The 14718-nt window shown below is 39.4% G+C and overlaps 1 protein-coding gene across 1 annotated transcript in view; it reads left to right on the plus strand.

Annotated features, from left to right (window-relative positions):
- Positions 1 to 4701: 4701 nt before the first annotated feature.
- The window catches only part of FREM1 (FRAS1 related extracellular matrix 1), a 50815-nt gene continuing 40798 nt past the window's right edge, over positions 4702 to 14718 (plus strand). The window contains exons 1-5 of the mRNA XM_053465938.1: positions 4702 to 5176; positions 7611 to 7705; positions 9682 to 9983; positions 10786 to 10985; positions 12059 to 12382. Of these exons, the coding sequence (XP_053321913.1) occupies positions 4937 to 5176; positions 7611 to 7705; positions 9682 to 9983; positions 10786 to 10985; positions 12059 to 12382 (1161 nt within the window). The 5' untranslated portion in view covers positions 4702 to 4936. The remainder of the gene's footprint in view (positions 5177 to 7610; positions 7706 to 9681; positions 9984 to 10785; positions 10986 to 12058; positions 12383 to 14718) is intronic.

The raw sequence follows: 14718 nt of genomic DNA on the forward strand, positions 1-14718 counted from the left end.
TGTGAGAAGAAGCACTAAGCCCTCTAGTAGTAAGAAAACAAAAGTGATTGTCTGTAAATTGTAAGTGCCTTTAATTTTGTATAAATCAGGTCTTGTCATACAGACCGATGGGATCAACCTGGAATGAGTCTTCTGGAATATTACAAATTCTACTGCTAAAATGACTCAGGCTTATCCAAGATGTACCGTGTGCTATTAATGAGTTCTCTACGGGTACCAAACCTAACCTGATTACTCTAACCTGATGATTTTTTTAGGAATATCTGAAAATATTTAAAGGAATAATGGTGCTCAACAATATCTATAAATTAGTTTGTAAACTAATGTATAATATAGTTAATAAAGCATTAAACATTTATTTTAGATTATATACAGTAACTGATTCAAATTATTTTTCTGATAACTTTTCCTAAAAAAATTATGTAAGTGTAAAGTGTAAAAAATATCGGTAAATACATTTTCTGCTAATCTAAGCATATTTAAGTATTATGATTGTGTGTTGTATTAATTGGTTCAATAGGGATAACTGCATTTGTCCTTAAATAACTCCATACAACTATAAGACATGTGCGTTAACATTGGTTTTATCCAAACCCACATCAATACTATGAAATGCAAAGATCAAAGATAATTATTTGCAAATGTTTGTTTAGTTTCTTGTTCCTCTCTGGGAAAATAGAATTATTTATTCAAAATATAAACGACGACAAAACCATCTTTCAATGGGCTCTTTCAATGTGGTCTAAGTACTTTAATGTGTGTTAAGCGTTACGGGGCACTAGACTGTCCGCTTAAGTCACTTAAGCCACTTTTGTGAAGATGTGGTATACATATCTTTTTTCTGACGGTATTACTTTAAATCATTGTTTAGAATATTATTACTTGTAGTTTAACACTTGGTTTCTGACATTGGAGAACATTACAATTTAAAATCTTGGGTGATCTAGAAAAATATATAAAGTTAAGATATTTAGCTTTTTTTCTCAAGTTCTTGGTAAGTTTATCCCTGTAGGATTAAATCCTTTATATTCCACGGTGCATTGATTAGTCATGGGAAAGAACTGTTGTGCTTATTGATGCTTCATGCTTCTGAAAGCAAATGCTCAAAATAATTTTTAAAGGTGCTATGCATGCTGAATGGAACGTTAAATGCAGCATAAGAAAAAAAAACACTCCCAGTACTGTATAATGTCCAAAGCCTTCTAAAAAATAAGCCCTCATTCACAGGACTTGGAAGGGACACTTAATTGATTTGCTTAACATATTAGTTAACCATTTTATTTCTAATTTCTGGCACCAATCATCAGGGGGTTTGCACACAGAGGTCCCAAGTCTTACAGAAATTCCCTCTCTCTCAATGTCTCCCTACGTTCTCTCCTGACCACTTCCATGTTCCTGTCTCTTTTGCTGCAGCTCTGCTTCTTCTTTTGGGGCTTCTTCTTCGTTCTTCTTTCTTCGTCCACTTCTCCATGGTATTAGCTCCTTTGACCAGGCTTCCCACAGCAGCTCCACAAAAGGGCAGGGCCATGGCACCCACCACATGGACAGCCTCTCTCTGTTCCTCCTATCGGGAAGAGGGTGTGCGAAGAGGCTCCACCCTTTTTCCAAAGTGCTCCATGAAGCCTGGTCAGTGGAGCTCATACCGGGGAGAAGCAGACAAAAAAGGGGGCAGAAGAAAGAAGAGTAGGCAAGAGAAGAAGCGGAGCTGTAGAAAAGGAGACAGGGACATGAAATCAGTCAGCAGAGAAGGTAGGGAGGCATTGAATGAGAGAGTGTGAGAGAGCATAACTAAGAGTGAGGGAGTATTTGAGAGAGTGTAAGAGTGCAGGTGTTTGTACACCTTAAAGTGTGGTGGGCCCGGGGGGGGGTTGTTAAATATAGGATCCTCCTATACTTTGCCTTACTTGCCACTGTCACTTGGGACTACATGCACGCTACCATATTCTTTTGTTTGGGCGTACACCAACGCATATGAAGCAGTTTGTGCCTTGACTAATAAGTGTAAAGGAAGGTGAAGAAGGAAGATGAATATGGTGTACCTGGGGAGTGTTTATGAGAATAGGCACAGGGTACATGAAAAGGAAATTAGATGTGAGGGTAGGGTTTGAGAGAGCAATTAACAAAGGAAAATAGAAGATGACAAAAGGAAAGACTGAAGGACAAATATGACACAGGCTGAAGGGTGAGGCAAAAGAAAATACCAGATAATCAGCTATATGTTTATATTCTTTTTGTTGTAGGTAGCTGGCCGACCATCATTGAAGTTGCTTTTTCGTAAAACCTGGACAGCTTTCTGTTAGCTACCTCTGGCGTTTCTTGTCTTTTTATCTGGTTTTATCAACCACATTATTTCATAAAACAAGGATTCTTTTGAAACATCAATGACTAGTATAGGTGATGCGCGTAGAGCGCAAAATTATACCTTTTGATAACAAAGTAATCGAGTAGTACTAAGATTGAATAAAATGTCATTATTACACCAATTAAAACATGGCCTGAGGTGTATAGGAAAGCTGAGTCTGTAAACCAGCCAGAAGTGTTTCTCACCTTAGCGCTGAATTTTCAAGATTAAAGGTAGTCTCTGCCTTATTTAGCAATTTTTATTATTTATATGGTGGAAACTGTTGTCAGGAAACCTGCTAACAACACAGGGAAGCATATATTTATCAAAGGTTTCATGTTTCCAGATACGTGTGCTCTGGTGCTGTTCTGTTGGGTTGTTCAGCAGTGTGAATTTTGAAGCCAAATAATTCATCCGGTTGTTGTATTTGTATAAATTGGCTTAAATAAAAAATATTTGCTAAACAAACATTTGTTGAGCCTAAAATAGCTGTTTTTTATCTACATCGCTTTTTGTATAAACATGAGAAATCACTCAAAGAGGAACCAGCCTTTTTTTGACGTTTGAAATGGTGGTAGGTATATTAATAAAAACAATACTTAATTTTACCAGTACCCTTTGTTTACCAAACCAGATTAAATGTTTTCAGGGTTTATTCATAAAGCATTGGTTCATAATTCTGCTGGACCATATCATTCTAATAAGAACGAAACTAATATTACTTTCCACTAGACCTGTGCATTCATATTCGGGCGAACATGAAAACAAACACGAAGGGCGCGTTTTCGTTGTTCAGCCCGAATACCGAAGAAACGAACATGGCGACGGCAAAACGTACACAAAGACACACAACCCGAAGAATCTTTGTTTTCGTCTTTGTTAATCTACTAATTTCCAGATCCTTTCCCCATTTAGCCTACCTTATCCATGCGGCATCGCAGGGTTTAATGGGAGCGGAAATCTGTAGGTTCACGCGAGGAGTTAAAGGTCTGTGCGAGGGACTCTATTGGTCACCGGCAGGGAGCTCCTCTGCCAGAGGAGTGAAGAGACCAATGGCCGCCCCAGGCTAACTTCCGTGTCAGGAGTTAAAGGTCTGTACGAGTGACTCTATTGGTCCCTTTAATTCCTGGAGCAGGCCCAGGCAGAGTTTCGCCGCCAGGAGTTAAAGGTCCGTACGAGTGATTTTAAAAGTCTGTATGAGCGACTTTATTGGTAGCCAACAGGGGGCTCATGTGCCATCAACCAATGGAGTCGCTCGCATGGACCTTTAGCTCCTGACGGTGAAACTTCGCCTGGCTGTCAGGCGTTAAAGGTCTGTACGAGCGACTCTATTGTCGCACTTATGGACCTTCAACTCCTGGAGTGGGGAGACCAGTTTAGGCACCAAGATTTTAAAAGTCTGTACGAGTGACTCTATTGGTCGCCAGCAGGGGGCTCGTCTGGCATCAACCAATGAAATGCAACTGCACTTCATTGGTTGATGGCAGAGGAGGCCCCTGCCGGCAACCAATAGAGTTGCTCATACGGACCTTTAAAATCCTGGCGCCAAAGCTGCTGTGTAGTGCGTACTGCGTTAACCCCGTATTAACCCCTTCTAAGAAACGGCAAAAGCAAAAAAATAAAACAAACACAAAGAATGTAAACGAATATTCGCCCGAAACGAACACGAAGAGTTGGCTGGCACCCAAGTCTACTTTCCACCATTTCCAAAGAAGGACAATATATTCTTTACGAGTCTTGTTGGAATTTTGGGGCTTTAGTGATCCATTTTATGCCACTTTTTGGCATTAATACATATTTGGACAATTTAACCTAGAAACCTATGTTTTTCTGTTGATATAAACAATTATTGTGACTTTAGGCACATCAGCGGGAAAACAACAGATGGATTTAGGTCAAAATGAGGGACTGTATTTCTGGAAAAGAGACATTTTATAGATATATAATACCAAAAGTTGTTAGTATAATCTATAGATGCATCATACCCTTACTATCCCAACATATTTCTTCTTATTATTTGTCTTTTTTAATTTAAATGCAATTTCTGCTTAGATTGCTAAAGCAATGTTATTTCCTTCTGCACACAGAGGGTTAAAGATGTTAACTTTCTAGGTGGATTTTTAATTTATTTGATCTGGAGTAAAAATACATCGAGAGTGTAGCTACAAATACCAGCCGTTGATTTCTTACAGGTGGAAATCATTATGTGGCCCACATCCTCTGTATAGAAGTCAAGTCGCTCAGTTGTTCTAATGTGGTCCCTGTTGAATGTAAGATGAAAGATTCCTATTGACTTGTTAGCCTTTGAAATTTGTTTGCATTCAGCTGACTTCTTTTATCCCCTCATTTTGCAGGATTAGAAAATCCCAAGAAGCACGTTAATATCTGGCGTTGTCAGGATTGTTCAACGACTTTTGATTAAAGTACCAAACTTTGTGAAAGAGCTTGTTGTGTGCGCATTGGAGACAAAAGAACCGCTCTCACCGTTACTCAACGGAGGACTAAAACCTGTGTTGCATGGATGCATCGAATGGAAGGGTAAAAACATTATCTGTTGCCGGATGACCCACTTTTGAAAAGTTTCCAGCGGACAAAATGAGCTTCTTTTTAGGTTGCCGCTTGTATCCATGTCTTGCGTTGTCACTGCTCATACTGAGGGATGTCAACTCAACCTTCATCAGAAAAAACCAGGGACTGACTGTGATGAAAGGGCAGAGTGCGTTCCTGTCAGAGGAAGACCTGCAGTTTTCCATTCCAAAGGAGAAAGATTCCTGCAAAGTGGAAGTAATTGCCAATGAGCCAATAACACAGAGGGTTGGGATATTATCCCCTCAGGTAGGTAATGTTAATTAAAAATATGATTTAAGGTGTCCGATCCTAAGAGGACATCCATACTTGTACATCCCTTTCATCTTTTTCCTTTGTTCAAACCATTGGCTTCAGTACACCACACAGTATCCTTCAGACTGAGATATGTGTTCAGTTTAGATGTCCTTCCAGATGAAAATGAATTTATATGGATACATGAATAACAGGCAGTACAGCTCTAAGAACCAAAAAAAGCATGGCTGATACATGCCACCCTAGAATATACAAGCGGCATCACTCAATATGCACTGAATTAAACTGGACCTGGCACAAGGACCATCTCTCTTACATTTATGTTCCACTGCCTCTGTTCTTTACCGCCGACTCTCATGCAAACTGTAACTAGCTTAACAGATTAACTTTTCAAAGTAATGCCAAATGGCTGTTTTTATTGGTTTTAATCATTACATTTTTTGTCGGTGAATGAGGTGTAAGTAAGAAAGACAGCTGAACTCACATAGTTCTTTCACAAAATGCACAGAGTTTTGCATGAGATCTGAAAATCCTATACACATAGACACATACAACTAGATGTTTTAAATTTGAATACAGTTTACCTTGTTTTTTTTCTAGTAACCTAGCCTAACCTTTATGTGACCCCAACATCAAACTGTGAAGGACACAACTAATGTAGAATATTGTGAAATCGTTCAAGGTTGACCTAGTACTTTGCTGCCCCCTACTGGCAGGAAAGTACACATTTAAAATAATCCTCGCAATCTCAAACATTTTGTTAGTATGAAGTATGTTAATTTAGGCAAAAGCATACATGATTTTAGAATATGTTTCTATGTTTTGTACATAAATCTGCTGGTTTAACACAGTGCTAAACCCATGGATTAACTACTATATTTATTTATGTATTCATTGGCGTCTCATTGATCTGGTTATCTGACCTATGTACAACTGTAAGAGCTGTTTTTTTTCCTTTGCTGCTCATGGGATTGCATGCAATAAATTGGTATAGTATTCTAGTACTTGGCAATGGATAAAATGGAATTGCCATCATATGAGGAGATTACACTCTATGACCAAAAGTATATGGACACCTGGCCGTAACACCTATATGAGCTTGTTGGACATTTCATTCCAGAACCATGGACATTAATATAGAGTTGGCCCCTTTGCAGCTATAACAGCCTCCACTGTTCTGGGAAGGCTTTCCACAAGACTTTGGAGTGTATCTATGGGAATGTATGCCCATTCAGCCAAAAAGAGCATTTGTGAAGTCAGGCACTGATGTAAGACCAGTAGGCCTTGCTTCCACTTGGTGTTCCAGTGCATTCCAAAGGTGTCCAATGGGGTTAAAGTCAGGGCTTTGTGCAAGCCACTTGGTTGAATCATACAATTGACAAAATTACTCTTCACTGGAACTAAGGGGGGTAGTCCCAACCCTGAAAAACAATGGAGCCGAGTGGGGCAACCTCTCCAGGCGGCACTTTTGAAGGTGCGGCCCCAAGCCCTTTTTTATTTTTTATTTTTTTAAAGCCGAGAAGAGAGAGAGAGAGGGCGCCTAGTGGTTTTATCTTACCAAGTTGTCAGCACCCGCTTGGAGCCCCTCTCTCCTCTGCGAGCCCTCTAGCTCGGTCTCGGTGCCGGCTTGTGACGTTGAGCGCCGGAAGATGACGTCATCTCTGGCGCTCAGGACTGTTGAAAGGTAAGTACAGGGGGGGGGGAGGAAGGGTAGATAATGGGGGGGCGGCAAGGAGAGGAAGGGTAGATAGTGGGGGGCGGCGGCAGGGAGAGGAAGGGTAGATAATGGGGGGGTGGCATTTTAAACCTTGCCCCAGGCAGCGTTTTGTCTGGGGCCGGCCCTGTTGTGCACAGTGATCTTTTGCTTGTGTAGAGCTGATCGGCCAAGGAAACCCATGTCATGGAGATCCTGACAAACAGTGCTTGAGCTGTTGTTGCTTTCCGAGGCAGTTTGAAACTCTACAGTGAGTGATGCTACACAGGCCAGGCAATTATTTTGTGCGGTACAATTTAACACTTTTTCCCCTTTACTCTGTTTATTATAATCAAGCAGAACCAATTTGGCTTGTGATCTAGCTAGGAGTCTGCAATTTCAATAAAATAGCTCTTTCTTCCCTTATTTCATCATTTATCTCTGCATCTGCTAGTGATTACGGGAAAGTCCCATGGAAAGAAATAATTTTCTCCTTGAGCATATAATACAGTGCTGTATAGTGTTTAAATGATGCATTCAATATGGACAAGAACAATACAATCATTTGTGTGTCATTAGTTAAAACAGAAGGTTTTTGCTCATCATTGTAAGGTTTATATTTTAATACAAATTTATACATAAATGCTGATAACTGCAAAAGGTCCACTTACTTTTTCTTGCCACTGTGTATTATTTTATCTGTTACAAAATAATTTAAAAACATATTTCCTTCAGGTATTTGACTGTCATTTTCTGCCTAATGAAGTCCAGTACACTCATAATGGATGCCCAATTTTAGATGAAGATGAAGTCATGCTAAGACTCTACAGGTTTGTATGAAGAATACATTACATATATATATATCACCTATTAAATATTGTTTATTTTGCATACCCTACATGGCTACACCCTGTGTGGCTATATTCCTTATTGCACTGTAAATTTATTCCATCTCTCCAACAACCAAAGGAAGGGTTTTTTATAAAAAGCTTTATATACTTCTGTTACCAATGTTCATTTAAAGGTTCCGTGCTGGCTGCTTACTCGACTAAATGCAGACGTTTCAGATGTTTTTATTGAAAACTTTTCAAGAAATATCAAAATAGTGAAATTACAATCATTAATTAATCTGTACTCTGTAATAATTACACGGCACAGCATTGTAATCTCCTTTAATTGTATAATGTCAGAGATATATAGAGATTAGGAGATACAATGTGTAAAGTACAACTGTTAAAATTGTACAAATTATGATCTTGCAATGAGATCATCAGGGGAAAATGTAATAATGCCAGTTTGGGGCAAAAAGTAGATAAACACCCATCAGTTCAAACACATTATGAAACTTTTGTCCCATGTTGGTTTTACCATTGAGCATCACTATCATATATGTAGTAATGAACCCTTCTGATTGCACTCCATCCAAAAAGCTGAAGACACGGTATTATACATTTCAGGGAGCCTAACAGGGATTAAAAACCATTAACAAACTAGTGGTTTTTGTAATCCAACATGGTTGGTACATTGAGTAACCCCACAAATGTTTTTGACTGTACATTGATTGTAAAATGTAAGTTATAGTCCCATTCCCATGACAACATATGGTTTAATTTTGATGTATGTAACCATACGAACAAAGTAGAATAACAATGTGAAGCTAGATGCTTAACCCACTATACCTGGGTGCAAAAAGAATTCATAAAGAAAAGGATCAGAAATATACACATTGATAATAATAAAATGGTATTGATGAAATTGTGCGACATAGCTTTTCTGTCTTGATTTTAGAAGCTGATGTGTTTGCCATGATTTTTTTGGTGTGTATGAGGAGCAGACCCACTCAATATGGGTTTTAACAAACATCCGTTTGAAAGGTTAGGGGATGTTATCTTTATAGAAGCCGTCACTGAAAGCTAAAGCCTCTTTCAATGTTTATGTATGGGAGGCTATAGCCCATATTGAGTGGATCTGCTTCTCACACACAGCTAAAACATTATCTAAAATCTACTTATCTCTGAACGTGGTAAGGTTCTCCTTAATATCAACTTTTGGTGTCAGTTCACAACATCAGACAAAAAAAGCTATGTTGCACATCTTCATCAATATCATCCAATTATCAATGTTTATACTTCTGATCCTTTTTTTTGGAATTAATTGTTTTTAATATGTGAAAAGTGATTATTAAACTTGTTGCTTTTATATTCCAACTGCCTAGTAGTTTTAACAGCGATCACTGGACACAATTAGTTTGCACATTTCTCTTTTTGAGCACTAGGGAAGATCTCATTGGGGTTGTTAGCAGCTTTTCTACGTTCACCTGGCACATACCTATACAGAATTGCATATACTTCATAAGAATTCCAAAAGGTGTTGAGAGAATAAAAAATGATTTCTTCCCTTAACTTTTTTCAACCAAATATCCATAGTAGCTTAATTTCCAAACAAGATATTTCAAATGATCAATGAAAATTGAATTGTCACTTCTTTTTATACATGTTTCTTAAAGAATTAGCAGAATTACACCCCTGGATCCACCACCACAAACCACGCGTTGAGAAACATTGCTCTGTGATATTGTAATCACTATAGCAGAAGTTCTCTTATTTTTCTCACGTCAATTAATAACATTTGGAGTATTAGCTGCAGTTTTCAGTAATACATTAATCAAAATGTGCAGGAAATGATGAATTTTGGACTAGATTTCTATTGTCTGCAAACAAAAGATCCTAAATTATCTTCTTCTTTCAAGTGTTAATGCATGTGAAACAGTTCATGAAAACTGGTGACATTTTTTATGTCCATTTAGGTTTACAGAAAATGAGACATTCACAGAAACATTTGTACTAAGAGTAAAGTTGGTGGAACCCGACTGCAACATCATAAAACTTGGCCCCAAGCAGCTGGAAGTTCGGGAATTTTATGGCCTCTCCAATATAATTGATAAGAACATACTGAGCTTTGATTATAGCAAGAGGGTCAACCTTGAATGTACTGTAAGAGTGTCATCTTCAGAATCCAAACTTCCGACCCACGGTCAGCTTGTTACTGGAGACGCAGCGAAAGAACAACCACGTGGGGATCAACCTGAAAGTTTTTTCCATGGATCCAGTGAGTTCCATTTTTGTTTGCATACATATGTACTTCTACTACTACTTTTTCATGGGAATCATGTGTAGACTATGGCTGTCACAAGTGTATCAATGTGGCTCTAAAGATGTATCAAATCAGCTGTTACCCAATACAGCGAAGTTGTAGTAGTCTGCCCTATGAAATTAAGTATAGCTTTTTTGGTGACAGGAGGGTGTACAGGGTAGCATTTATTTTAACCTCCTCCATACCAGCGGGAACAGGAAAGAAAGCTGCCATGCAATGGCATGGGACCTCTGTCAAGTCTGGTCAGTGAATTTATCTTGCTTTCCAACATACAGTTTGAGGGAATTGTAGGCAGCATCCCCTACAACCTTATTACCCTCGATAACCTGTATGGTAGTCCTATATTTGTGTGGAATGGAATGGCATTGTTACTCTTTTAGGGTTCTAGATTCATAGTCAAATACCAGGTTTGCTTTTCAGGAAACTTTAGGCACTGAAGCTGGTGGCCACAATGCCTGCGTTAGCAAAATTAAAAAAGAATTGTGTTGGTCATGGGCTGGAATTGGGAAGACCCTGAACAAAAGTGGAATATACTCACAAATAGGTAGAAGACTGGCAAGAATGAAGAAGTGACATAAAGCTACTTTTCTTTGGTCAGCTGCGTAAATCAAAACAAACGGTGCACCAGGAAAATGTGCATTGTATGTGTAGATAATGGTCAGGTTCTAAGAAGCAGTTCTCTTTATCAACTGCTATAAAAAAGAAAAAAAAATCAATATCACACATCTGATTTGACTGAGGCTTTTGCTATTCACAGATCAAAAGCCAAGCCCTCTCTGCAAGCGGGGCGACTGCATACCAGGGCTTAAGAAGGTTGGGATTGTTCTAAAGACTAGCTGTGAGGAATTCCTTTTAATGGGAATCAGATACCAGCACCTGGACCCTCCTTCACCTAACATAGATTATATCAGCATCCAACTGGACCTTACCGACACCCGGAGTAAATCTTTGTATAAGGTGAGTAATTGTTCAGAATCTTAACATATAAATGTATTTCACTTTAACAAGCTGTAAAGTGTTTTGGAAGATTTCGACTGTACTGTGGGAAAGGTGATATGGATGTTTTATATTTGTTTATCTGGTTAGATAAGTGCTATTGTATCCTGGCCTAATAGACATGTCCAGCTGTCACAATATAGTTTCAGGTTCAAGTAGTACAAAGTTATTTCTAGCACCTGCTATAATTATGATAGATAATGAAAGACCTTTTACATTTCATCCGATATACCTTATGTTTAATCAATGGCTACAGAAGCTTCCTTGAAGTGTTAAACAACTTAATTGTATGGATTATGATGTTCTATCTGGACTACCTAATTCCTGGCAGAAAAGGTCATAGAGCTGGGCTCCACAACTCCAGTGCTTGAGGGGTGCTGGATACAGGTAATTATTTTTAAATAAGTTGAGCTCAGGCATCTCAATTAAAGAATAAGTTGTTTTTTTCAGGCATCGATCTAAAGAATTACTGGCCTGTTTGTGGCTTTCAAGCACTGGATTTGTGCAGTCCTATCATAGACATATTTCACAGAATTTATTATTATTTTATTTTAGTCATACAGAAGAGGACTGCAGGACTTTCACCTTTACAAAAACTGGAAATCTTAAAAATGTATGCCTCAAGGCTTACTATGTCAGAATCTACTTTGTTTTAAACTTTTTTGGTACTTCACAGAAAAAAATTCTACTGGAATGCTACTCCACTTATTCGTTACCATGCCAGTGAAGAAATACATTCTGATATTACATATAAGCTTCTGACCCTCTGCCCCTTGTGCAATAATGATGGTACTGGAAAATGTTTAGAAACACTCAACCAACAATTAATGAATGAATAACCATACTAATTGACAAAGTAGCAAGTTTAATGATATGCACTTGCTTGTTTAAAAAGTATTTTATTTCATTTGTCTTGGGTAATGTCAGAAACATAAATTCTGAATTACTATTCCAGTTATACAATACATTGCTTTTCATCTTAACCAAATGTCATCAAGGTGTCACCTAAACTTTTTAATCCATCTTTTTTGCAGTCGGAATATGCATGGATTCCAGTCCACATTCGAGATGCTGTTCCCAATCAGATCCCCAAAGCCGCCTTTATGTCAATGTTCATATTAGAAGTGGATCAGTTCATTCTGACTCCAATGACAACAGCAGCTGTGGATGCTGAGGACAGCGAAACCCCCAAGCCTCTGCTGGTTTTTAACATCACAGAACCACCGGCTCAAGGCTTCTTTACACATTTGTCTGATCACACCAAGCGTATCACTTCTTTCACATGGAAAGATCTCAATGACATGTTAATAGCGTATCAGCCCCCGAACAGCAGCCACACAGAGCGAAGAAATTTGGAGGTAAGAGAAACCGTGGATCAAGGGAGTTCAACTTTGGCAATGGTTCGGTGACCTGGAATATAAAGTAGCCAATTTTTGAGTTCAAGAACCATTCAGAACATTTTAGGAAATAGGTTATTTTTAGGTAAATGAAAGTTTATTACGTTTTTAGAATACAAGTACAATAAACATCGAGACAAATGGAAAAAACTAAATGTAAACAGGGCGATATCAGAAAAGACAATGTCCCCTAAGCAAGTAGGGCCTTGAGGACTAGAGGTGATCATACAGAGGGGCCTTGCAAAGACCGCACCTCTCCTCTGAGACAAGAAACAGGAGTTGTGGAGCAATGCGGAGTGGTGAGCCCATAAAAGTAAACACAAAATTGAAGTGGCTGCATGCCCCGGACATCGCGAGAAAAAGAAAAAAAAAGTATGGGGGGGAGGGACAGACAGACCAAGACAAACATGCAACACACAAGACAGAAAGGAGGAGAACATAGACGGACGAGGGAGAAGGAAGAAAAAAAAGGGGGGAGGGGGATCGGTAAGGAGGGGGAGTGGGGTCGGTAAGGAGGGGGAGGGGGATCGGTGAGGGGGGATCGGTGAGGGGAGGAAGGGGATGATCGGTGAGAGGAGGAAGGAGGGGCGGAGGGACGGACAGGAGAGAAAGGGTCAAGAAGGAAAAGAAGAGGGGCACTAAAAGAAAGCCGCGCAATGAAATGGTGCGAAAGAGCAGGGAAGAGGACAAGAGAGGCGTAGGGAAGCATCAGAGCGCAGGCAGGCAGGAAGGAAGGAAAAGGGTAAGCAGCTAGCGAAGAATCTATTGTCGGGAAATAGGTTATTTTTAATAGCCAGCTTTAGATTCTCTTAACAACATCAGCAGATAACTTGATTTTTAGTGAACAGACTAATTGATATGCATTATGTGCAGTTTGATATTATTATTATTATCTTTCATTTATATAGCGCCAACAGTTTACGCAGCGCTTAATACAATACATATATTCAAGGGGTATGACAAGATGAGAATTGACAGACTAAGACAAACTGATACATTAGGTGGAGAGAGCCCTGCTCGCAAGCTTACAATCTTGAGGGAATGGGGTGACAAACGTAAGGCACAGAGAAAGGGTGAGAGGTAGTGTGGTGATTGTATCAATGACAGGGACGTTCTAGCAGCTAAGATGGTGCGGCTTCTCTGAAGAAGTGAGTTTTGAGATGTTTCTTGAATGTTGGGAGGGAGCGTGAATGCTGAAGATTCGGTGAAGGTAGATTCCAGAGATATGGGGCAGCCCGAGAGAAATCTTGTAGACGGGAAAAGGAAGAGGTGATAAGTGAAGAGGAGAGCCTTAACCCATGGGGAGAATGTAGGGATGGAGTAGGAGAGTATTATGGTGGGCCTTATATGTTAGTACCAGGATTTTAAATTGAATTCTAAAGGTAATTGGGAGCCAGTGGAGGGTTTCACAGAGTTGGGAAGCAGAAGAGGAGCGGCGTGCAAGGAAGATAAGCCTAGCAGCAGTATTTAGGACAGACTGTAGAGGAGAGAGTCGAGACAGTGGAATGCCAACCAGAAGAGTGTTGCAATAGTCAAGACGGGAAATGATAAGTGAATGAATCAGAGTTTTTGTGAATTTTTGGGTGAGGAATGGGTGGATACAAGAGATGTTTTTTAGGTGCAATCGGCAGGATCTGGCGAGGGACTGAATGTGAGGGATGAAGGAAAGGTTAGAGTCAAAGATGAACCCAAGGCATTGGGCCTGGTTAGTAGGAGAGATAGTCATGTTGTTAATGGTGATAGAGAATTCAGGTAGTGGAGTGGAGATGGAGGGAGGGAAGATAATGAGTTCAGTTGTAGAAACATTAAGCTGGAGGTAGCGTTGTGACATCCATGAGTTGACTAGTTTGCCAAGAGATGAAGTATAAAGAGAGAACAGCGGAGGGCCAAGGACTGAACCTTGAGGGACACCAACCGAAAATGAAAGAGGCGATGATGTCTTGGCAGAGAAGTGAACAGAGAAGGAACGGTTAGACAGATATGAGGAGATCCAGGAGAGAGCTGTATCTCGAATGCCTTTAGAAGCAAGTGAGTCTAGAAGAAGGTGGTGATCAACAGTATCAAAAACAGTAGAGAGATCCAGTAGAATTAGAATAGAGTAGTGACTTTTTGCTTTGGCAGAGAGCAAGTCATTGGAGACTTTTGTTAGAGCTGTTTCAGTAGAGTGAAGGGGTTTGAAACCAGACTGTAGAGGTTCAGGGAGGGAATTAGAGGAGAGGAAGTTAGTAGGCGATATATAAAAGTAATTTAAAATATTATCCTATGAAGCAAAACCAGAGCATTACAGCTGTTAAATG

The sequence above is a fragment of the Spea bombifrons genome, chromosome 1 (genome assembly GCF_027358695.1).
Source record: "Spea bombifrons isolate aSpeBom1 chromosome 1, aSpeBom1.2.pri, whole genome shotgun sequence".
Taxonomy (NCBI): Eukaryota; Metazoa; Chordata; class Amphibia; order Anura; family Pelobatidae; genus Spea; species Spea bombifrons.